This window comes from Manis pentadactyla, chromosome 8 (genome assembly GCF_030020395.1).
Source record: "Manis pentadactyla isolate mManPen7 chromosome 8, mManPen7.hap1, whole genome shotgun sequence".
In the NCBI taxonomy this organism is placed as follows: Eukaryota; Metazoa; Chordata; class Mammalia; order Pholidota; family Manidae; genus Manis; species Manis pentadactyla.
The window spans coordinates 22386097-22409810 of NC_080026.1; the positions used below are offsets into that span (position 1 = coordinate 22386097).

At 34.1% G+C, this 23714-nt stretch overlaps 1 protein-coding gene across 3 annotated transcripts in view; it reads right to left on the bottom strand.

Annotated features, from left to right (window-relative positions):
- The window catches only part of MBD5 (methyl-CpG binding domain protein 5), a 243384-nt gene that overhangs the window by 57098 nt on the left and 162572 nt on the right, over nucleotides 1–23714 (bottom strand). For 2 of the 3 annotated variants that reach the window (XM_036928336.2, XM_036928338.2), the window contains exons 3-4: nucleotides 16421–16621; nucleotides 5075–5745 (exon numbers count right to left, since the gene is read on the bottom strand). In XM_036928336.2, coding sequence (XP_036784231.2) covers nucleotides 5075–5202 — 128 coding nt within the window. In that variant the 5' untranslated portion in view covers nucleotides 5203–5745; nucleotides 16421–16621. The remainder of the gene's footprint in view (nucleotides 1–5074; nucleotides 5746–16420; nucleotides 16622–23714) is intronic. The other variant, XM_036928337.2, reaches the window with a different exon arrangement.

A 23714-nucleotide genomic window follows, 5' to 3' on the forward strand; every position in this document is an offset into this window, starting at 1 on the left:
AGAGTGGCATGACACATTCAAAGTGCTAAAAGGAAAAAACTTACAACCAAGATGGTTTACCTGGCAAGGTTTTCAGTCAGAACTGAAAGGGAGATAAAATGCGTCCCAGACAAGCAAAAGGTAAATGGGTTCATCACCACTAATGAAGCTTTACAAGAAATATCATTTTAAGTCTGCTTTAAGTGGAAAAGAAAAGGACATAATCAGAAATAAGAAAATATATGAAAGAAAAATAATGTCACTAGTAAGGGCGAGGAATAGTAAAAGTAGCAGATCAATCACTCATAGAGCTAGTATGAAAGTTTAAAGACAAAAGTAGTAATATAAACTGTATCTACAATAATTAGTTAAGGGATACACAAAATAAAATGATATAAAATATGATGTCAAAAACATAAAATGTGGGAAGTGGGAGCAAAAATGTAGTGCTTTTAAAATGCTTTTGAACTTAAGTGACCACCAATTTAAAAGAGGCTGTTATATGTACAGGTTGTTATATATGAACTGCATAGTACCATAAACCAAAAATTATTATAGGTACCTAACAGGGCATGTAAATATACAAAGCAAACATTAACTAATACAAAAGGAGAAATTGACAGGAATACAATAATAGTGGGGGACCTTAATACCCCACTTACATCAATGGATAGATCATCCAGACAGAAAAACAATAAGGAAACACTGGCATTAAATGACAAATCAAACCAGATGGGCTTAATAGATACATATCAGAACATTCCATCCCAAAACAGCAGAGTACACATTCTTCTTAAGTGCACATGGAATATTCTCCAGGATAGATCACATGTTAAGTCACAAAACAAGTCTCAATACATTTAAGAAGACTGAAATAATATCAAACATCTTTTCTGATCACCATAGTATGAAACTAGAAATCATTTGTAAGAAGAAAACCAGAAAAAACACAAACATGTGGAGAGTAAATCATATGCTACTAACCAACCAATGGGTCAGCAAAGAAATTAAAAAAATACCTTCAGACAAATGAAAATGAAAACAAAATGTTCCAAAACCTATGAGATACAGCAAAAGCAGTTCTAAGAGGAAAGTATAAGGACATAGGCCCAGCTCAAGAAATAAGAAAAATTTCAAATAAACAATCTAACTTTAAACCTAAAGGAATTAGAAAAAGAAGACTAAACAAAGCCCAAGGTTAGTAGAAAGAATAAATAATAAAGAGCAGAGGGTAAATGAATAAAATAGATACTTAAAAAACAATTGGAAAAATAGATGAAACTAAGAGTTGGTTCTTTAAAAAGATAGATAAAATTGAAAAGCCTTCAGCAAGATTAATCAAGAAAAATAGTTGGCTCAAATATATAAAATCAGAAATGAAAAGAAGTTACAAATTATACCACAGAAACACAAAGGATCATAAGAGATTATTATGAAAATTATACACCAATAAATTGGACGCTTAGAAGAAACAGATAAGTTCCTAGAAACATACTTCCAAAACTGAATCAGGAATAAAAAATCTGAACAGACTGATTACGAGTAATGAAATTGAAGCAGTAATAAAAACACTCTCAAAAAACAAAGGTCTAGGACCAGACAGCTTCACAGGTGAATTCTACTAAATATTTAAAGAAGAGTTAATCCTTCTCAAACTATTCCAAAAAATTGAAGAGACATGAACACTCCTAAACTCACTGTACAAAGCCAGAATTACACTAAAACCAGGCTACGACACCACAATAAAATTCACAAGCTAATATATCTGGTGAACATGATGCAAAAGTCCTTAATAAAACAATAGCAAACTGAATTTAACAGTACATTAAAAGGATCATACACCATGACCATGTGGGATTATTCCAGGGATGCAAGGATTGTTTAATACCTGCAAACCCATCAACGTGATGTACTGCATTAACAAAAATGAAGGATAAAAATCATTTGATCATCTCAATAAATGCACAAAAAGCATTTGACAAAATTTAACATCCATTCACAATGAAAACTCTCAATAAAGTGGGTATAGGGGGAACATACTTCAACGTGATAAATACCAGGTATAACAAATTCACAGCTAACATTATACACAATGGTGAAAAGCTGAAAGCTTTTCCTCTAAGATCAGGAAAAAGGCAGGGATGCCCACATTCTAGGAGTTGTAAAATAACTTAAACTTATTAAAATAGTAATATAAGAAATAAAAACTTCATACAAAAATAACATACTGAAGAGCAATGTCACTGCCCCTACCCACCCTCTCCCATTAAAAAGAAAAAAAGACAACGATGCACACTCTTACCACTTTCATTCAACATAGTATTGGTAATCCACAATAATGCAAGAAAAATAAGTAAAAGGCATCCAAATTGGAAAGGAAGAATGAAAACTGTCACTAGTTGCAGATGATCTGATAGTATATATAGAGGGAAAATCTAAGCCTCCACCGAAAAATCTGTTTGAATAAATGAATACAGTCAAGTGCAGTATACAAAATCAACACACAGAAACCATTTGTATTTCTATACACGAATAACAAACTATGAGAAAGAAAACTTAAGAAAACAATCCCATTTGTAATTGCATCAAAAAGTACAAAATACCTAGGAAGAGGTGAAAGACCTGTACTCTGAAAAATACATGACATTGATGAAAGAAATTGAAGAAGACACAATTAAATGGGAAGATATTCTTTGCTCATGGATAGGATGAATTAATATTGTTAAAATGGCCACATTGCCCAAAGCAATCTACAGATTCAATGCAATCCCTATCAAAATACCAAGGTCATTTTTCACAGAATTAGAGCATATAATGCTAAAATTTATACAGAACTCCAAAAGACCTCTAATATCCTAAGCAATCTTGAGAAGGAAGAATAAAGTGGCAGTTATCAAATTTCTGGATTTCAAACTATATTACAAACCTATAGTAATCAAAACAGTACAGTACTGTCATAAAAACAAACATAGACCAGTGGAACAAAACAGAGGGCCCAGAAATAAACCCATGGATATATAGTCAATTAATCTATGACAAAAGAGGTAAGAGTGTACAATGGGGAAAAGACAGTCTCCAGCCACATGGACAAGAATGAAATTGGACGACTTTCTTACACCCTGTACAAAAATAAACAAAATAGATGAAAGGATAAAATGTAAGACCTGAAACCATAAAACTCCCAGAAGAAAACACAGGCAGTAAGCTATCTGACATTGGTCTTAGTAATCTTTTTTTGAATCTTTTTCCTCAGGCAAGGACAAGAGCAAAAATAAACAAATGAGACTACGTCAAACTAAAAAGCTTCTGCACAGTGAAGGAAACCATCAAGAAAACAGAAGGGCAATCTACTAAATGGGAGAAGATATTTGCTAATTACATATGTGATAAAGGGTTCACATCCAAAATTTATAAAGAACTCATGCAACTCAATATGAAAAGAAAATCAAATTAAAAAATGGGAAAACACTTAAAGAGACATTTTTGCAAAGAAGATAGAATAGGCACATGAAAAGATGCCTAACATTACTAATTATCAGGGAAATGCAAATCAAACCCCAAATGAGGTATCACCTCACATCTGTCAGAATGTCTATTATCAAAGAGACAATAAATAACCAGTGTTGGCTGTGGGCAGGAATGGAAACTGGAGCAGCCATTATGGAAAACAGTAGAAGTTTCTCAAAAAATTAAAAATAAAACTACCTCATGATGCAGCAATTCTACTTCTAGGTATTTTTCTGAGGAAAACAAAAACACTAATTGAAAAAACATATGCACCCCTATGTTAACCTTAGCATTACTTATAATAGCCAAGATATGGAAGGAACTTAAATGTCAATTGATAGATGAATAGATAAAGAAGACATGGTGTACACAAACACACATATACATAGGAATGTTATTCATCCATAAGAAAGAATGAAATCTTGCCCATTGAGACAACATGGATGGACCTAGAGGGTTATTATGCTGAGTTAAATAAGGCACACAGAGAAAGACAAATACCATATGATTTCACTTACATATGGAGTCTAAAAAACAAAACAAATGAGCAAACAAAACAAAATGATGGTTTCAGACTCACAGAAAGAACAAACTGATGGTTACCAGAGGTGAGGATGGTGAAGAAATGGATGAAATAGGTGAAGGGTATTAAGAAGTATAATCTTCTAGTTATAAAATAAATTAAACATGGGGATATAATGTACAGTATTGGGAAGACAGTAAAAAAATGTAACAACTTTGTGTGGTGACAGATGGTAAGTACACTTATTGTAGTAACCATTTTGTAATGTATTGAATCACTATATATATATATATATATATATAGTACACATGAAACAAATAATGTGTATTAATCATGCTTAACTAATTGTGCTTCAATAATTTTTAAAAAAGACTAAAAGTCTTCACCAGCAATTCAGTTATTCCATTCAACCTGTTCTATATGAGATACAGGCCATCAAAATTTAAATTGCAGGCATTTGCATTTTATCTGTGTAATTTTTACTTGTGAGATGAAAAGCCATCTCTATCATGAATTTTTCTTTTTTTGCTACTATATGCAAGGGAATAGATTAAAACTGCACAGAAAAAAAGGGAAATTATTTTTAGTTAGCATCAGGCATTAAGAAGTCTAATAATTGAAGCTGCCTATAAATAAAAACACTCAACCTTACATCAGAAAAGCTGGCTGAAGCACTATGAAGGATAGAATAATACTGTCAAGAGACATCAGGTCTATTTCTATTATTTTACAGGTCTGTTCTTCCGTGAATGTGGTAATGTTGCTTACATGTTTCTTTTAGAAATATTCTTATTTTTCTTTATCCTTGTTACAGAGATAAGCAAAATGACACCGTGTATGAACACAAGTAATACATAAGAATTCTCCCTTGTAACCCAAGGCAATTTACATTGCAAAGTTGTACAGAATAAAAATACTTGCACAGTTCTAGCATGAAGGTAACTTACCCAAATTTACTTGAGGCGCTATCAGTCATGATATTTCACTCCTTTTGAGGAACAGCCTCTACCTCCTGAATTTGGGGACTGCCAACTTGGAGGTAACACAGATAAAATAGGGGCTCACCTGACATAAAGCACTCCATTTTGATCCACACGACGCTGCCAACCCACAGGAACTTGTATAGCTGGAAGACCTCCATCCTTGTTCCCTCCGTCACACTCCTTGCCTCCATTCATTTTCTGTGTCTGCATGGGACTCTCCAAAGATATCAGCAATAAGATGATATCCTTATATTACAGGGCATGATGGCCTTCAAAAATGGCCAATGCAGCAGTTTTTCCCAGACTGTACAAAATGCATTGGGAAGCTTCGGCTCAGTTTGGAACCAAGTCCTTGAAATCTGCCATTATGGAAAAAATCAGTTTCCCATTATAATCTACATTAAATAACCAATATTTAATTCCTCAGGATGGTCTACATGGGTAAAAATGAGTGCTTCTGACTAAGGAAAATCATATTCACCAATGCTGGTACCTGTCTGAAGTGAGGAGGGGAGGAGTGTAAAGTTTTTAGTTCAACATTTTGTCTTGAACCTTGATGTTGGATTAAAATAACCTCTATTGTTTAGAAACCGGTCTCATTTTTATGGTGTGAGTCAGTTAATATTTCCAGGTACTACCCGCCTTTATAGGCCACATTCTTTAAACTTTCTCTTCATCTTCCAATCTGAATTCAAGATGCTGCAGGTTGGTTCATCTGACGTTTTCATGTCTTCAAAATTCCAACAATGTAGCCTGAAACATACATAAATATGTAATCTGTATATTTAATGTTGAAACACCGGGAAGCTACATACTTTTAATAACAGAATGAACTGCTAACCAGACCAAACCATTCTGATGTTCTCTGCTGTCAAAATCACGTGTCAAATTCAACTTGCTTTCTTCTTCTAACTTGATCCATTTACTCCAGTCACAATGATTTGCTTGTTTTTCACCACATGCGACTTTCTAATTATTAGAGACAGACCCATAATTTTGGCATCTCTCTCTCTCTGACACATACCTCCTTCTAACTCACAATAAAAATCTATCTATCACATCTTATGACCTAACAACTGGAAAGTTGTATGTTAATCCAATCATATTTTGTCACTCTTTAATTCTACATACCCCTGTGACTTCTTTTCTTTTCTAAGCATCATACTGGCTTAAAGAAGAAAAGTTTTCTTTTTTTTAAAAAGAAAACAAACTTAAAGCACATTTTCAAATGTAAGAGAAGATTTTCCCTCACTGTTTTTGAATATAGGAATGGGTGTTGTTTTATATTTAAGATTTATAAATTCCCTTCTATTACAGGTTACTCTCTTAATTCCTGTATTAAGTTACAGTGTGCTGTCTGAGGAACAGATACAGGCTACAAACAGGAGAAATCACTGCTAGTGCTGGATGCTTACAAGAGGTCACCTTAATGGTGCAAATAAAATAAAAAAAGATGCAAATAAATTTTTAAAAGATTTAGTACTTAATCCTGGTAGAGAATGTGATGTTATACTTGCTAGCATTTGTTGTGGTAAACAAGCTTTTCTATAATCAATTTACAAATTAGTATAGTTTGTGATTACATTGTGGGACTCTTGAAACTACAGGAAGAGATGAATGAAAAAAAATTGTTCTACTGTTATATGAGTAGGACTTGTGGTTTGTGATAAGAATTCCCACTAAAAGCATTATCCACAGATTAAAACATGCTGTATCTCAGACATTTTAACTGGAAATGAGGTGATATGCTCTGGCAAACTGTGTTACGTGACTGAAGACTCATATGAAAGTATTAAAATTATTTCAAAAAATTTAAATTAAAAATTAATACTTTAGACAATGTTTTGAATATGCACGTACAATGTAACAAATTAAACAGTGTAAAAAGACACAAAACTATTTAATCTTCACTCCTAAAAGTCTATATATTTAAGTTAGCCCCAAACCTTTTTTTGGATCTTTTCTTCGGAAAGCAGGAGAATGCTTTATAAAAGGTATCATACATTTAGGCTATGCCTTATTTACAGCTTTGGCTCTTATATTAAAGGTACTGGAATAAAGCATGTAATCATTTAACTGGAAGTCAGGAACCATAGGTATGGGTGTGAGAAATAGGCAGGCAATGGGAAAAGGAAAATTTATTGGGAAAAATGTGGGGTAAAAAGAAAAATACCAAGCAGTAACTTTACCAATGGTGTCTCAAGCTGCTAATTTGCATTGCTGGGCCCCCCTCCACCATGCCTATGCTTCTCACAGAAATGACCCGCTTGCAGGTTAGTGTACCTTTTCTGTCTCCCATTCACTGCACCTTTAACCCCAGCTGATCATGTATGTGTTTATACATGTTTCACTCAACAGTTAGTGAGCAGCTATTGTGAACTAGGTACTATGCCATGTGCAGGACTACAAAGATGGTTCGATGCCACTTTATCCAAAGCCAGGGCACTGTTTTGCACTAAAGAGCTGCTTAGCGTGAAAGAACAAAAAGGAAAGAGGGAGGGAGGATGAGGAAGGATGGGAAGAGCAAGGAAGCATCCGTCCCTGTTCTCAAGGAATTTCCTGCCTAGTGGGTGAAAGATACAAAAGAGATACGAACCTTGTGCCATCCTAGACTCACAGTTTTGTCAAATAGAAACAGACCCTGATGACTGAACCTGTGTTTTTATAGTCCTGATTCATGCTCACTTATTACTTTGCTTTTCTTAAAGAAATCTCTGTGATCATTAGATTGGACTGGCTCTTGTTTTCCCTACTTTTGAACTTTCTAATTGATGAATTTGGTTTTTTTTTTTTTTTTTTTGGTCTGCTTGCTCCTGCATGTGACTATAACTTCCCTGAGACTGGATGGCTCACTCCATTAAGTAATTTGTGAATCTGCCAGATAATACTACTTGTTTCTTGCCAAATGTCTCTCTCATATTTCAGTAATCAAAAATACAATATCTGATGGCTGGGTTTTACTCAGATCAGCAGTTCTCAAAACATGATTCTGGGATAAGCATCATTGTCAGTAACATCTAGGAACTTGTTAGAAATGCAAATTTACAGGCAGGCCTGACCCCAGAAATTTGTGGACAATCTGTGTTTTCACAAGCCATCTAGGTGATTCTAATGAATGCTCAAGTTTGAGACCCACTGGCTTAGACTAATGCCCCTGGTTCTCTCCCAGGACGTGGCTGGCCTTACATCTCCACAACATGTGGGCAGCTGGCCTTCTACTTCTTTCTTTCCCTGGAAGGTTATCCTTTTTTTGCTGATACTTCAGCCTTCTAGAGGCAGGTCAGTTGTAAGGGTCTAGGAATCCCCCACAGAGTAGAGATTTAGTGGCTATATAGTTATCTTCAACTTATTTGTGACACTGATTTTCTCAGCCTTCATTTTGTGAATTTGGAAAAGTCAGACATTTGAAGATGAAAATTTAATTGAGCTATAATCTCACTGTTGAATAATAACCATTGTAAACATTTATGTATTTCCTTTCAATCACTGTGGTTAGAAAGTTTTAAAAGCACAAGTAAAAAAAGAGTTTACTCTAATAAACAATGAACCACCTCCCCATATTCTTATTGTAAAGCATTTTGTCAGTCTTGCTTATTTTTTTTTAGCAATAAAACACTTAGAAAATATTATAGATGAAGTTAAATACTATCTCTACCCCTACTGCATTTCTTTTTAGCCCTATTCCCCTGCCCACCTCCCTAAAAGCAACAACCCTCATGATTCTGATCTGTATTCTTCCAGGTTGTGCTTTTATGTTTACTCCCTACACACGTATATGCCAATGATATTTGGTGTTATTACACGTGTTTTAAATTTTTTACATAAATAATGTTATACATATATATCATTCTGCAACTTACTTTTAAAAAATTCAACATTGTCTTGAGAGCTACCTCTGTTGAGATATAAGATACATCTCTGTTGAAGATTTATAGATCCAAATCTTTAGTTTTGACATCTGAATAGTATTCTATTCATCTGTTGGTATATCAACCATATTAATATTGGATTGTAGAGTCTGCACATTTTCAACTTTACAGGCATTGTCAAATTGTTCTCCAAAGTAGCTGTACTGATTCCATTCCTTTTCTGTGTATAAATGTGCTTTTTTTCTTTAAATATTGAATCGTTACCACTTTGTACCTTATTTTCATCCTCAGCATTTTATTATTGCATTAAATGTTTTTCCAAAACATGACATTGAATTACTCAGTAGAATTTTACTGGATAGATGTATAGATGTACTCAATTTATTTACTTCCCTTTTGTGGACATAGATTTTCTCCTAAATGTTCACAATTACAAATAAATCTCAGAGAAATACTGCTGTACATTAATCTATGGCTATTTTGATAATTCACATAGAATTATTTGCTAAAGTAGGACTGCATTATTTCAAGGCCCTTGATAATTTTCTTAAAGTGTCAAGACGGTAGTTTTAGGAAAGCATTTCAGGCCATATTTTTCAAACTTCTGAAACCCATGTGGGGCCTCTTTTGCTAAATATTAAAATCTACTTGCCTCCAAAATTCTGGTACCTTTATCTTCTATATAGACCCATCATTCAAGATTTAGTCAAGTTTTATTTTTATAGCTTATATTATAAAAACAACAGTTTCTCCTCTTTTCCAAATTTAACATTAAAAAATACATATCCTGTTTATTGCTGTACTATTTACAATAGGCATGATATGAAAGCAACCTAATGTCCACCAGTAGATGAATGGTTAAAGAAAATATGGTACATATATAAACAGTGGAATGTTATTTGGCCATGAAAAGAAAAGAAATCCTCCCATTTGCAAAATCATGGATGGAACTAGACAGTATTATGCTCAGTGAAACAAGACAGACAAAGAAAGATAAATACCAAATGATTTCACTCATTTGTGGAATATAAAAACAAAGCAAAACAGAAGGAACAAAAAAAAAGTGGTAGACTCATAGACACCAAGAAGGGACTAGTGGTAACCAAAGGGTCAGGGAGGGTGGGTGGGGAGGCAGAAGGGGATTAAGGGGCACTATAACTCATAATCACAACATAGGTAGGTCACTGGGATGGTAGTACAGCACAGAGAATACTATTAATGACTCTATAACATCTTACCATGTTGATAGACAGTGACTGCAACAGAGGGGGGGAGTCTTGATAATATGGGTGAATGTTGAACCACTGTTTTGTGTATGTGAAACCATCATAAGGCTGTTTATCAATGCTACTTTAATAAAAAAAAAGCCTACATAACCACAACATTTTCCTTTCACCACTCCTAAAGATTCCATTATGACCCACCTTGTTTATATGACTTGGGTTAAGCCCGCCAATAGACATAGGTTAAAGATGAAAAGATATTGTGATATGAAAGACACTTCCATCTCACTAATACCAGGATCAGGGATAGATCCTTTACTTAGGACATAATTTAAATTTATTTCACAAACAGTCTGGCAACAATAATAATGAAATTAAAAAGTGGGGTGCTCAAAATAGAAATACCATTTGACCCAGGAATTCAACTCCTAGGAATTTACCCTAAGAACTCAGCAGCCCAGTTTGAAAAAGACAGATGCACCCCTATGTTTATCGCAGCACTATTTACAATAGCCAAGAAATGGAAGCAACCTAAGAGTCCATCAGTAGATGGAGAAAGAAGATGTGGTACATATACACAATGGGATATTATTCAGCCATAAGAAGAAAACAAATCCTACCATTTGCAACAACATGGATGGAGCTAGAGGGTATTATGCTCAGTGAAATAAGCCAGGCGGAGAAAGACAAGTATCATATGATTTCCCTTATCTGTGGAGGATAAGAACAAAGGAAAAACTGAAGGAGCAAAACATCAGAAGACTCACAGAACCCAAGAAGGGACTAATAGTTACCAAAGAGAAAGGGACTGGGGGGGACGAGTGGGAAGGGAGGGATAAGGGGGGGAAAAAAGAAAGGGGACATTATGATTAGCTTGAATAATGTGGGGTGGGGGCATGGGGAGGGCTGTGCAATACAGAGAAGACAAGTAGTGATTCTACAACATCTTACTACGCTGATGGACAATGACTGCAATGGAGAATGTGGGGAGAACTTGGTGATGGGAGGAGTCTAGTAAACATAATGTTCCTAATGTGATTGTAGAATAATGATAGCAAAATAAAAAAAAATAAAAATAAAATATCCCAAAAAAAAAGGAATCACAAAAAAAGAAAAAAAAAGTGGGGTGTATGTGTGTACATGTATTCTGAGGAGGACATCTTCCACAATTCTACCAACAATTTTCACTTTCCTACTTCTTTTCAATATGAAAATTTGTTAATTAGAACTGGCTTTTGATGAATTAAATTTTAGTGACTTGATATACTTCTTTGCATTCCAGGAAGACTTCTTTGCATTTACTTCTTCTGATCATTCACTATTAAGATTAGATGTCACCTCCTCAGAGAGACTACCTTATAAACCCTATGTACTCTCTCACATTTTGTTAATTCACTGATAACCTCTTATTTTCCAATATTTTTCTTATCATTTATTTATTGGTTATCTCTCCCCATAAAAATGTATACTCCCTCACAGCAGGATCTTGTCTCTCTAGCTTTCTCCTATATTCCCAGTTCCTGGTATAGTGCCTGGCCCACAGTATGTGTTTAAATACTTCCTAAGACTATGCATATTGTAAATTAGTCAACCCAGTTTTATTTTCTAGTTTTTGCCATAGAGACTTATAGTTTTAACAAAATGTGTCAAAAATGAAAGAAAGGTTTTTAAAAGAAAGCAATAGAAGCCAATGAGTATGCATGGTGAAAAAAACATACAAAGAATTTTTTGCTCTAGATTTATCTCTAATGATCTCACAATCTCTGAATGATAATTTCTGTGTAGAAAAAGTATGATAGGACTTCTGGGAAAATTAATATGTTAACTTTATACTTTTTTTGTAAAGTGCATCAGTTTTATTTACTAAGTGGTTTATAAACACATTTTAATTGGATTAACAAAGGAATCCCTAACATAAATGAATGCAAAAATGTAAAAATTAAACTTACACTCAACATAATGCTAATTAATGCAATAGATCTTTTTCTTAATCTGCTTTACTGATCTTCTTGTCAACTAAGAATAATTTACTATGATGCAGTATTAAAGGCATATTTAAAAGTTATACCCAAAATACTAGGAAGATTAGATATCAGAGAATATGATATCATGAAAATAAGTTAAGTAGCTATTCTTCATGAATCCTCCTGAATAACATCAAACATCATAAATTCTTCAGAATAATATCACACAAACTTTATTAATGGTAAAGTAATGAATTGATTTTTGAGTCATGTGAGTCATTATGAGTAAATTCTATTAGAATGTTTATACTGACATCCCACATTGATCTTGTGCTCAGTAGGGTTACTTGTATACACACTAGGACAGAATGGATACCCAAAGAACTATTGATTTATCAAGGTTAGATTATATAAATTAGGTAAAACATTAATATTTAATGTTATATAAGTCTAAATCATCATTTATACTTTTTATACAGTGATTATAAACTTAGTTCATGAAATGTTTAAAGTTAAGTAAGAAGTCTACTCCATTTTGACTTTGGCAAGAGTAAATGCCCCAGTTCTCCAATTGAGAACATGTCTCACATAAAACCTACCTCTATACTTGAATTCCAAAACAATATGTACATGCAGCAACAGATATGATTGGATTTAAAAGATAACATAAGCATTAGCAATTCAGAGAGTAATGCCCAAGTGGCTACAACATTATCATTTGTTTGGGTAATAAATGGATATACTCATAATCTTTCCATCATTATTAGTTAAATTATGCTTGCCAGAGTAACCCTAAATGACATTTCCCCTTTTCAATTATCCTTCACACTCATATCAATTATTCAAACAGCTCCTTCACAGCACTTAGCTAGCTCTTCCACCAACCTTCCCAGGTGTTTCACTTTTTGCCTATTTATTGAAGCTATGCATTTTTATTTATAAGTGCACTTATCATGCAGTTACATTTAAAAAAAACCTTTCATTTAAAAAAAACCCTTCCAATAGATTGGTCCCATTTTGACTCTGGTTATTATTTCCATTTGGTTCTCATTTCCACTGTGCAGCTACCTCTTCCAAACATCTCTCTGATACATCCTTTGTAAGAGATCTAATGCACCTGCCAGGCTTTACTTACTCACCCCAAACCACCCACAGTGTACATCAGGATACCATAAACACATTTTTCCTGTCCTGACCACTGAAGTTTTCTAGCTCCAAATGTCCTTGCCTTTTCAGTGCAGAGTAGTGTAAAAGTGTCCGTGAGGGATCCCATTCATGTAGTGAAGCGTACATTTTTTCACAAACTCTTCAGGTATAGGGATAGGCTGCTGAGAGTGAGGTCAGTCCTCAGAGTCAAGGTAACAAGCACCCTTGTTAGCTTGTGCCCACCTATGGGCAGGATAATTATTTTTTCCCTGCTACCAACATTCAGCAACTTATACATTCGAGTCACATAGAAGCCTACAGAGAACTAAATACTGAGTGTGGTAGACTGTGACTGGCCTCAAATATTACACAACTCCTTCTATCAGGAGGTGGGATCTATTACTGCACATTTGAAACGGGTCGGACCTCGTGACTGGCTTTGACCAATGGAACATGATGGATGTGTTATTGGTCAAGAGTTAAGCCTAAACCTCAAAAGATCTGGCATCTTCCACTCTTGTTTCTGGGAATGCCTTTGTGACATGAAGAACCTGAGCTAGCCCACTGAGGATGTGAGACCTTGTGGAGAGGGAGAAGTCCGGCTGGTCCGGCTAGTCCACTCGAGGCCCTGGACATGTAAGTGGGCCCAGCCAACACCATGTGGAATGGGAATGAGGCAGCCCAGCTGAGTGCAGCCTAGACTGCCGACACACAGAATCGTGAGCATTGTTTCAAACTGCTAAAAACTATACTACTAGAAACAGCCTGAAAGCCTAAAATTGGGTTTTATTTAAATTAATTACAGTATTGAGAAGATATGCAGCTCTATCCTTGACTAGCTTGTGACCTTGGACAAGTTTTAAAATTTCTTTCCTTATGAAATGACCATTATAGCCTTACAGAATTGTTCTGGGGATACAATAACTTAAAAGTCTTAAACCAGTTCCTAGCACATAATAAATATCCAAGTTGTTATTATTTATACATAGCTATGAAAATTATGTTAGAAAAAATTTAGGAGTACTGGGGTAGGTTGATGATAATGTCAGGTTTTTAAAAACATACTACAAAGTCACAAATATAATTATAAATCTTCATTTACAAAAATGCTAATGTATATGTAGGTGTAGGAATAGAACAACATCCTCCCAGGGATGGTCTCTTGGTAGCAGGAATATGAGATATTTTATATTCTTCATTGCTTTTCTGCATTTTCAAAATTTTCTACAATAAAAATGTATTGGCTTTGTAATCAGGAAAAATATGATTTCCAAAGAATTAAATACTATATCCTTAGAATAGCTAATTAATATTTCCCTGATCCTTAAAAGCATTAAGGAAGCTCTTTCTTGGAAACAGTCCCAAGCTTTGTGCCTAGTACTATGCTATTAGTTCTCTTCTTGTTTTAGCCAAGTAGAGAAACAGATATGGAGAGTCAGAGAAAAGACCACATTAACCTGGATGATCTAAATACTGGCAAGAAAAATTAAGGTATCTCTTTGGTTCTAAAATGCCTCAGGGTGTCACTCTTACTTTTCTGTTTGGAATACTATCTCCATCCCCACACCCTTGGTCTTCATTTAACCAGCTCCTGTTTATCTCAGCTTAAATGTCTTTCCCTCAGAGAGGCTTTCCCTGGTTTCCCCAATCATTATTTGGTTTTCCAAGTCTAAATTGGGTTCCTCTTGTAATTCCCCTTTACAATATCCAGTAATTCACAAAAATTACTACACAGTACTGAGTTTTCTCTTTGCTTTTGCCTTCTACATGACTGCAAAGAAAAAAGCAATTGAGACAGTTAACTTCAAATTAGAGCTTCCCTTTGTGCCTTTAAAATATGGAAGGAAGTGGAAAGTCAGGGTCTGTATGCATATGCAGAAAATGCTTACTGTGCATTTTGCTTTTTTAAAAGCCAAAAAGTGAAAAATCACCACTCTCAAATACATATCCTGTAAAAATAATTTAAATAACTGTTTTAAAGATAGTAATAGGTTATGCCAGAACATCCAAGAACTAATTTGATAAACTCACTATAATTCTGAGGGAAAAATCATATTAGCCACTAGCACAGTTTGTTACAGTAGAGCAAAATTTCTCATAGGGAATATTCATTTAAAAAACTTATTTGCATTTATATAATCTATTTAAGAGTGCATTAAGCAAGTTTAAGGAGTGATTGTCACATCATATCTGTATATCCGTGGTATTCTCTGGCTACTCAAGGTGAAGCTCAGTATATATAGGTCAAATCATTATTGAAAAATGATGTACATTAATATTATTTTTTTCCCAAAACTGTATTAAGAATGAAACAATTATGAATTATGCTCATTTGGGGGTTGCACACACATCAAAACAACTAATATTTAAGTAAAAGAATATCACTTAAAAATGTTCAGCACCTTTCAATTCACCTGGCAATGGATGCCAAGCTCCTACTTGGAGTAATCAGTTCTGTATAGAAGAAATGGTGCCTCCAGTAACCTTGAAAATCAGGGTACTCAAAGTGAAAACAGGAAGACTACTCAGCCATTGATGAAATCTACTCAAAGACATTGTTTCCAAAAGTGTCTAAACATTTAGGAACACTCAAGTCCCATAAATGTCTTCAGAAAACATAAATAAAAAAATAAAAAAGATAACTACAGTCTAATTAATTGTTGAATAAGGTCTTCAAGAAGCAAGAAGAGGACTGTCGTCTGCATGGACTCCTGAAAGGGAAGCCCAAAGTACACAGTTTCTAAGCCCCATGAATTAAGTGATTTTTTACTGTGTTTATGTAGCTCACACGTCAAGAACAAAATGATTAAGTAGTAATAACCTATAGATGTTTAGTGCTGTCATATGAAATGTGTCTCAAGGAGACTTCATTTAGCATTTGACTGCTCACTGGAATGCTGAGGGTGGCAGAGAAAATGTAGCAGCCAAAGAAAACTCATACACAAAGTAATCAGTTTGGAGAGGAAGGGAGTTTCAATATCACAAAACCAGGTATAGAGTACTTTAGAGAACGTGCTGAAGAAAAGCAAAAGCTGTAAAAAACAAAGTCTCCAATTCAAAAAATACGTAAGCAAAATATAAGACCAAGTTACAAACAGTTGGACTCTGGGCTATGTCCCACCTGTAGGTGTTTGGTTAATACAGTTTGAGAATAATAAAAAAGAGAGTTAGTTGACAATATTTAAATGAAAAGATTTCACATGAAAATTTGCATTTCCTGCTTTACCTGAGAAACTGGACAATGTGGTAACACTAGGTCAACATTCCTGCCTTGCAACAATCATCTGGAACGGAGCTGCAACAATTATCTGGAACAGAGCAGTGGCTGCTGCTCCTTCAGAAAGGACTTGACTCTCCAGCTCACTGAAGTGGCTTCCTGCTTCATTCCCACCAGCCTGGCCTCTGTAGGCACTTGGGTTTCCAACCTCTGGAATAGAAAGGACCTTGAGATAAGTCTTGAGGGACTCACTATAGCCCTCGACAAGAGGTACAACATTTTTTTTTTATTGGCCACTTAACCACACTTCATAGTTTCTTCATGAGGGTGGAAGATGACCTTTGAGTGGATCATCATATATTATTAATGTGAGGAGTACCAGGAAGCCAGCTAAAACCACAAATACACAGTTAACTTTCTTAATGAAATTGAGTTGACCCTGAGACTGTTGTGATGCTTGAGTTAGAGGAGGTAACTCCTCTGTCTTACTATCATTAGCAATACCATGTAATCTTATCTTACAAACTTATCTTGGAATCACTGAGTTAGGGAATCAAATTGTACATTACCATGATTGAGTTATAAAATGCCACTTTTTTTCTGACTTTTAAAATTGTTTTCTTTTAGCAAATAAGAAAAGAAATATTACAAGGATTTTCAAACATGTACTTGAGACCTTATTATCCCATATTCTATTTTTCCCTAGCCATCATAGAGATATTGACAAAGTAGTTCCTCAGCCTGGGTAAAATAATACTTAGGATAGTCTAATTCATTGTGTTCTGTTTCTATGGTCATTGAACAACCTTCTGATTATTCAGTGGATTTCATAGGTGCTTTGATATCATTAAGGTAGTGACTTGGATATTAGGTATAAGCATTTCAGCCAATGAAAATAAGCAAATAGGTCACCTGGTCTATAAATTAACTTCTTGTAAATGGGTGGTCTGTGCTGGACTTTAGAAGGCCAACTATCCTTGAGAGCAATGGCAAATCACTTTTTTTTTATTTGGAAGAGTAAGGACCACACCCTGACCATAATTACTCCACAGGGTGCTCCTCCATCTTTGAGGGCTTTTCTGATAGCCTACATTTCTTTTCTTTTTGTTCTTTTGGGCTAGAGCAGGACAGGAGAATGTGTAGGGTGGGGTGTAGCAGCATGCTTGAGCATTGCTGTTCCTCAGAAAGTACCCAGGAGAGACAGAAGAGCAACTAAGGGATGTGGGACCAAGATTAAATTACTGTTTCTATTATTCTGATACACTAAAGGAACTCCAGGCATTATATTTAATGTTTTAAGTATTTATTGGGCATCATCTACATATGAAGCACTGTGATGGATACCAGGAACCCTGACATAAAGAAAAGACAGTCACCACCTCAGGGAGCTTACTACCTGGGGTAGGAGTTGGGCAGTCAGGTAAACAGATAACTACAACAATGACTGATACTGACTAGGATGGGGCTAAGTATGGAGTGCTACATGAGTAGAAAAAAGAGCTAGTCTAAATCTTTTTTGATCTAAAAAGGATCAGGAAAGGGGAAGGCAGGGTACATGTAAGGATGCATAGCAATTAGATAAGCAAAAATGGTTAGTAGGAGACCTGAAACTTTACTTAACCCATGTAAATGATCTTAGTCCCAAAAGATTAATATAGAAGATTTTACATTTCTGCCTGGTAATAATAATTCCAATATTATTTTTTATTGGTATCATTTTTAGCTGGTAAACAAGCATAAAAGTCTCATTTTGTCAGACCTTTTACCCTTTAGATGTGATAAAATGATGAAGCATTAATGAATATTTTCCACAGGAAGATCTGGATGCCAGCCTGATGCCTGAAATAGAAAATGATGACCTGACATCTAGACAAGCAAATACTGTTTTCTAGAAGAAATACTATCAAAGACCGATGAATCACTTCAACAAGAAAGTAATATGAGATGTGACCATATTGGAAGACACGAAAGGACACTAAAAGAAGCAAGATATGGATAGGGAATCTTAAGTCTAATAAGTAGCTAAAAAACTTTTGGAAGTATATCCTTTAATGAAGGAGTCCATAGTGACGAAAATAAGATGACTTTTGTGCTAATCTTATTTTAGCCAAATGTATAAGTAGTTGTTGACATCCTACCATCTTCTGGGAACTGTGTTGGGCACTTTATACAGACAGATATTAACTCATTTAATCTTGTCACAATCCTATAAGTAAGTCCTATTTTTTTACATAGTTGAAGAAACTGAAGTAAGAAAAATTAAATAAATTTATCTTCTGGTTTCTTCTCAGATTATTTATATCCTCTTTTCCTACTTTATTTTTTTCTCCTTAGTATATATATCACTATTGCATACTACATATTTTTTCTATGTATCCTATTACTGTCTTCTCTGACAAGAATGTAAGTTCTGTGAGCACATGGATATATTAATCATCATAACAAACAAAATCCCCGAAATTCTTTGCTTTGGGTTCAATAGCTCTTGAAGGCTGGATACATATCAAAACTTTTTTATTTCTCACACAAAGTACATAACCTTATACATGCTGGAGCCAAAAATATATGTTGAGTGAAGGATGAGCACAATTAATCAGTAAACATTTACTAAGCCCTTGCCATACTCAGCACTGCACCCATCACCATAACATAGGGATGTACACAATACCATCATTGTCCTCAAAGAACTTAACACTCAGGAACAGAAATAGGTAGAAGCATGAGGAATACCAAGGGTACATAATATGAAGTCCTCACATTCATTACTTCCATTCTTCAATCATCTAACAACACCTAAAAATGCTTATTCAGCATCCTCCCAGGACTCCCTAGTATCCTGCTGCATAAAACTTTCTTAGAAATACCAGAACAATTCACAACTCCATGTTTTGCTCGTGTTGTTCCCTGGGCATACGAAGACTTCTGCCCACTTTCTAAAAGCAACCTTCCATTCTTTAACTAAACTCTAGGGTCAACACCTCTGTGAATCTCCCTCCAGCTTCCTGCTTAGCTTTTTATTCATTCCTCTCTCATGCTACAGTGCTGCTTACATGTATGTAACAACACTTGGCACACTCTGTTTTATATACATGCATTCCTTGTTTCATATACTTCTGTGTTTTTGGTTGCCAAACACATTACCAGGTGCATGGTATGCAAAAAGTATGCTTTGAGTGAAGTTATTAGTTTCTCTTACCTTTAAAAATACTATTGAACTTTTTTACTCCCCTAAAATATAATCACAAATAGAAGTTTTTTTTAATGATGTTAAAACCACTCAGTGCTACACAAGATGGCTAACTGCAGATATGTATTCAACTGAAACTGAATGGAGGCTGGATAGAATCTACTTTCCTTATTTTATTTTCAGCACAATATATACATTTAGGGACTGTCTATTGTATCTGGAAGAGTGCCTGGCACACAGAAAATTATTTGTTGAATAAGTAAATGAATGCCTGTATACAAACCATGGCATCAGATGATAAATGGCATGGCACAAACTAAATGTGCTACAGGAACTCAGAGATGAAGTAATGAATATTAGAAAGAACAGTGAACTAAGGGTTAGGAAGTTTGGTATTTAGTGTTTTCTAGCTGTATAACTTTGGCAAGACACTTAGCCTGAACTTCAATTTTTTAATGAATAAAATTAAGGAATTGAACTAGATCAGTAATTTTCAATTATTTTAGTTGTAGATCTTTCTTGTCTAATAAAATCTAAATGGAAACTCCATTATATGAAATAGAAAAAGAGATTTGTTGGTAATAATTCATTTCATAAGGACAAATGACAATATTACATATTAAAATCCATCAGAAAGAATGGACTATTTTGATTACTAAGAAGTATGAAATCAAGGAATATAAGTGACAGTTGCAATTTTAAATAATCTTAATCAACAAGTCCATTTCTTTACTTTGTTTTGCTTTAAAATATTGAGACAATTCTGATCACCACAAGAAAGCTATTGCAAATGGCAACTTTTTAAAAATAGTGTATTTGGCTTTGGCAATATTACGATCTATTAAAATGATCTAGACGCTTGAAGAAGTAAAGAAAATCTTATTTCTAGAACTGAATGATTATAATCATTACTCATGTTTCTGGTCAAGAATATAAAATATGGGCAAGAATTACCCCAAACTTAAATTAAGGAAGAAAACTTTCCTTAATACAATATTATCACATTAATTTGCCATTGTATAACTGACAGGCTGAGGCAAGGATGCGTGACAGGAAGACACCCCTACGTTGTGTTTGGATTTATTCAATGGAGCATACATACACTGCTGTGGTGCTCTTGCTTGCATAATTTGATTTGGGTATGTAACAATGGAGTCAAGCTTTTTAAGAGCCCAGCTAAAAACTTAAAAAATGCATACTCATAAGAAGTTCAAATATCTACATGAAAATTGGTGGCGAAGCTTTAAGTCAGCAGTCCATGAAAATATAAACTAGCAGCAGTTTGTTTTTGTTTCATAATGTGCTCATGTGTTACAATTTGGTGTAACACATTTGAGTGCATATGAGTGTGCATTTTATTTTTATTACAGTGTTAAAATACTTAATATATTTTTAATATTTAAATTTGTATCCAACATTTGGAAAACTCTAAATAACTATTCTGAACTGTATATTCTCTGGTCTTCCCAATCCTATCATTTCTACATAACCAAGAAAAGCAAGAAAGACTTTATAAAGATGACTTTAATTTTTTCAACTCAATGTTACATATGCTCTCTGAAATAAGACATCTATGGGACAGGGAAGAGCATGATCAGACAGAACTGGAAAACTTGTGTTAGGGAATTTGATGAATATAGCTTTAAGAAACACGTCACTTTTCATGGTATAAAGTAAATCTCTATGCAGGTAAGTTAAAAACAGCTTTAGTATTATAGATTATTGACATTTCTAACATAAGCATTACTGGTCTACAGGTATCTTATAAATGCAATTTTCTTCCTATGTAGTTATTTTCTGAAAATGACGTCAGTCAGATGGAGAATAACTTTCAGTGATTGTGCATTTATTTACTTGAAGAACATATTCTGATTTGAAGTACAGAGGAAACTCTCTTAAATGACCTCCACTTAAACAAATCACGAAACTAAACAAAACAGTATTTCCATTTGGAAACAGATGATTGTTTACCTCTTCTCTTACCAGTTGAGTTTTATGCTTTCCAATATTAGTTATGTTGTTTCCAAAGCTGTCTTAGCAAATAACACTTGCTGATGTAATTTAGGAATTTGAAAAATATTTTGTAAACCAATGAAATATCAGTGTAAAAAGAGAATGACTATTTCAATGAAAATTAATTTGAAAGCATAGCTTTTAATACTAGCCTCTTAAAAAAAAGAGGTCAAATAAGATGAGAAAGAGGAGAATTTGGGAGGGAAACCCTAAAAATCTTGAATAATTCTGCATTCAGATAATCTTGGATGTGTCTTTAAGTTCTTCCTCTTCAAAGTTAAAAAAAATTGATGTTACATTATTGGTGTTAAGACAATGAATACTTCAACAAGTAAACTCATAATTAGAGAAAGGATTTAATCTGAAGACTTCTGACTGAATATATTTATATAACTTAAAACAAATGTTTATTTTTAAGTATTGTTTATGACTCTTGGCATTAATAATTATCTTTTCAATTAAAGTAGGTAACTAGAGGACCAGACTGTGCTGGATAAGAGGTCTTCCCTATTGCTGTTACAAAACTAATTGTGACTATTTATTACTATTGTAAATACTTGTTTGTGACTGAAAGTCTGAATTTCACATCGAAACAATAAACTGTTTGGAATTTAAGGTCTATTTTAATTTGCTTCTCTTATTATTTTAAAAAACATATTGATAAAGAAGTTATTATATAATTATTAGATGAAAAATATTTAGCAAGAAATAAAAACTGAAAATAGACATACCTAACAATATCCTAAAAATAACTAACACAAAAGATAACAGAGTTACAAAGAAATGAATCCCATTTACAATCATCAAAAAGAATAAAATACCTAGAAATAAGTCTAACCAAAGAGGTGAAAGAACTATACACTGAAAACTACAAGAGATTAATGAAAGAAACTGAAGAAGCCACAAATAAATGCAAAGATACTCCATGCTCATGGACAGAATGAATTAATATTGTTAAGGTGGCCATTGTGCCCAAAGCAATCAACAGACTCAATGCAATCCCTATCAAAACTCCAATGGAATTTTTCACAGATCTAGAACAAATAATGCTAAAATTTGTATGGAATCACAAGAGTCCTCAAATATCCAAAGTAATCACAAGAAATAAGAATAAAGCTGGGGATATCATGCTCCCTGACTTCAAATTATACTACAAAGCTACTGTAATCAAAGCAGTATGGTACTGTGCAAGAACAGATACACAGATCAATGGAACAAAATAGAAAGCACAGAAATAAACCCTTGCATATATGGTCAATTAGTATATTACAAAGGAGGCAAGAATATATAATGGGAGAAGACAGTCTTTTCAATAAATGGCTTTTGGGAAAACTGGGCAACTACATGAAAAATAACAAAACTGGATTACTGCCTTAATGCCATACACAAAAATAAACTCAAAGTGGATTAAAGACCAAAATATAAAACCTGAAACCATAAAACTAGAAGAAAACATAGGCAGTACGCTCTTGAACATCAGCATTAGTAATTTTTTTGGGGTGTGTTCACCAGGCAAGGGAAACAAAAGCAAAAATAAACAAATGGAACTACATCAAACTAAAAAGCTTTCCTTCAGGAAAGGAAACCATTAACAAAACCAAAAGGCAATCTATTTAATGGGAAAATATATTTGCAAATGATAAATACCATAGGGGCTAATATCCAAAATATATTTAAAAACTCATACATCTCAACACCAAAAATACAAATAACCTCATTTAGAAAGTGGACAGAGGACTTGAAGAGACATTTGTCCAAAGAAGACATACAGATGAAAACACTTACATGAAAAGATGTTCAACATCGTTAATCATCAGGGAAAAGCAAATCAAAACCACAATGAGATATTACCTCACAAGAGTCAGACTGACTAATATCAATAGGACAAGAAATAACAAGCATTGACAAGCTGGTGAGATGACAGATTGTTGTAGCCACTAAGGAAAGCAATATGGAAGTTTCTCAAAAAGCTAAAAACAGAAATATCATGTGACCTAGCAATTCTACTTCTGGGAATTTACCTAAAGAAAACAAAATCACTGATTCAAAAACATATATACACACTACGTTCATCACAGCATTATTTACAACAGCCAAGATATG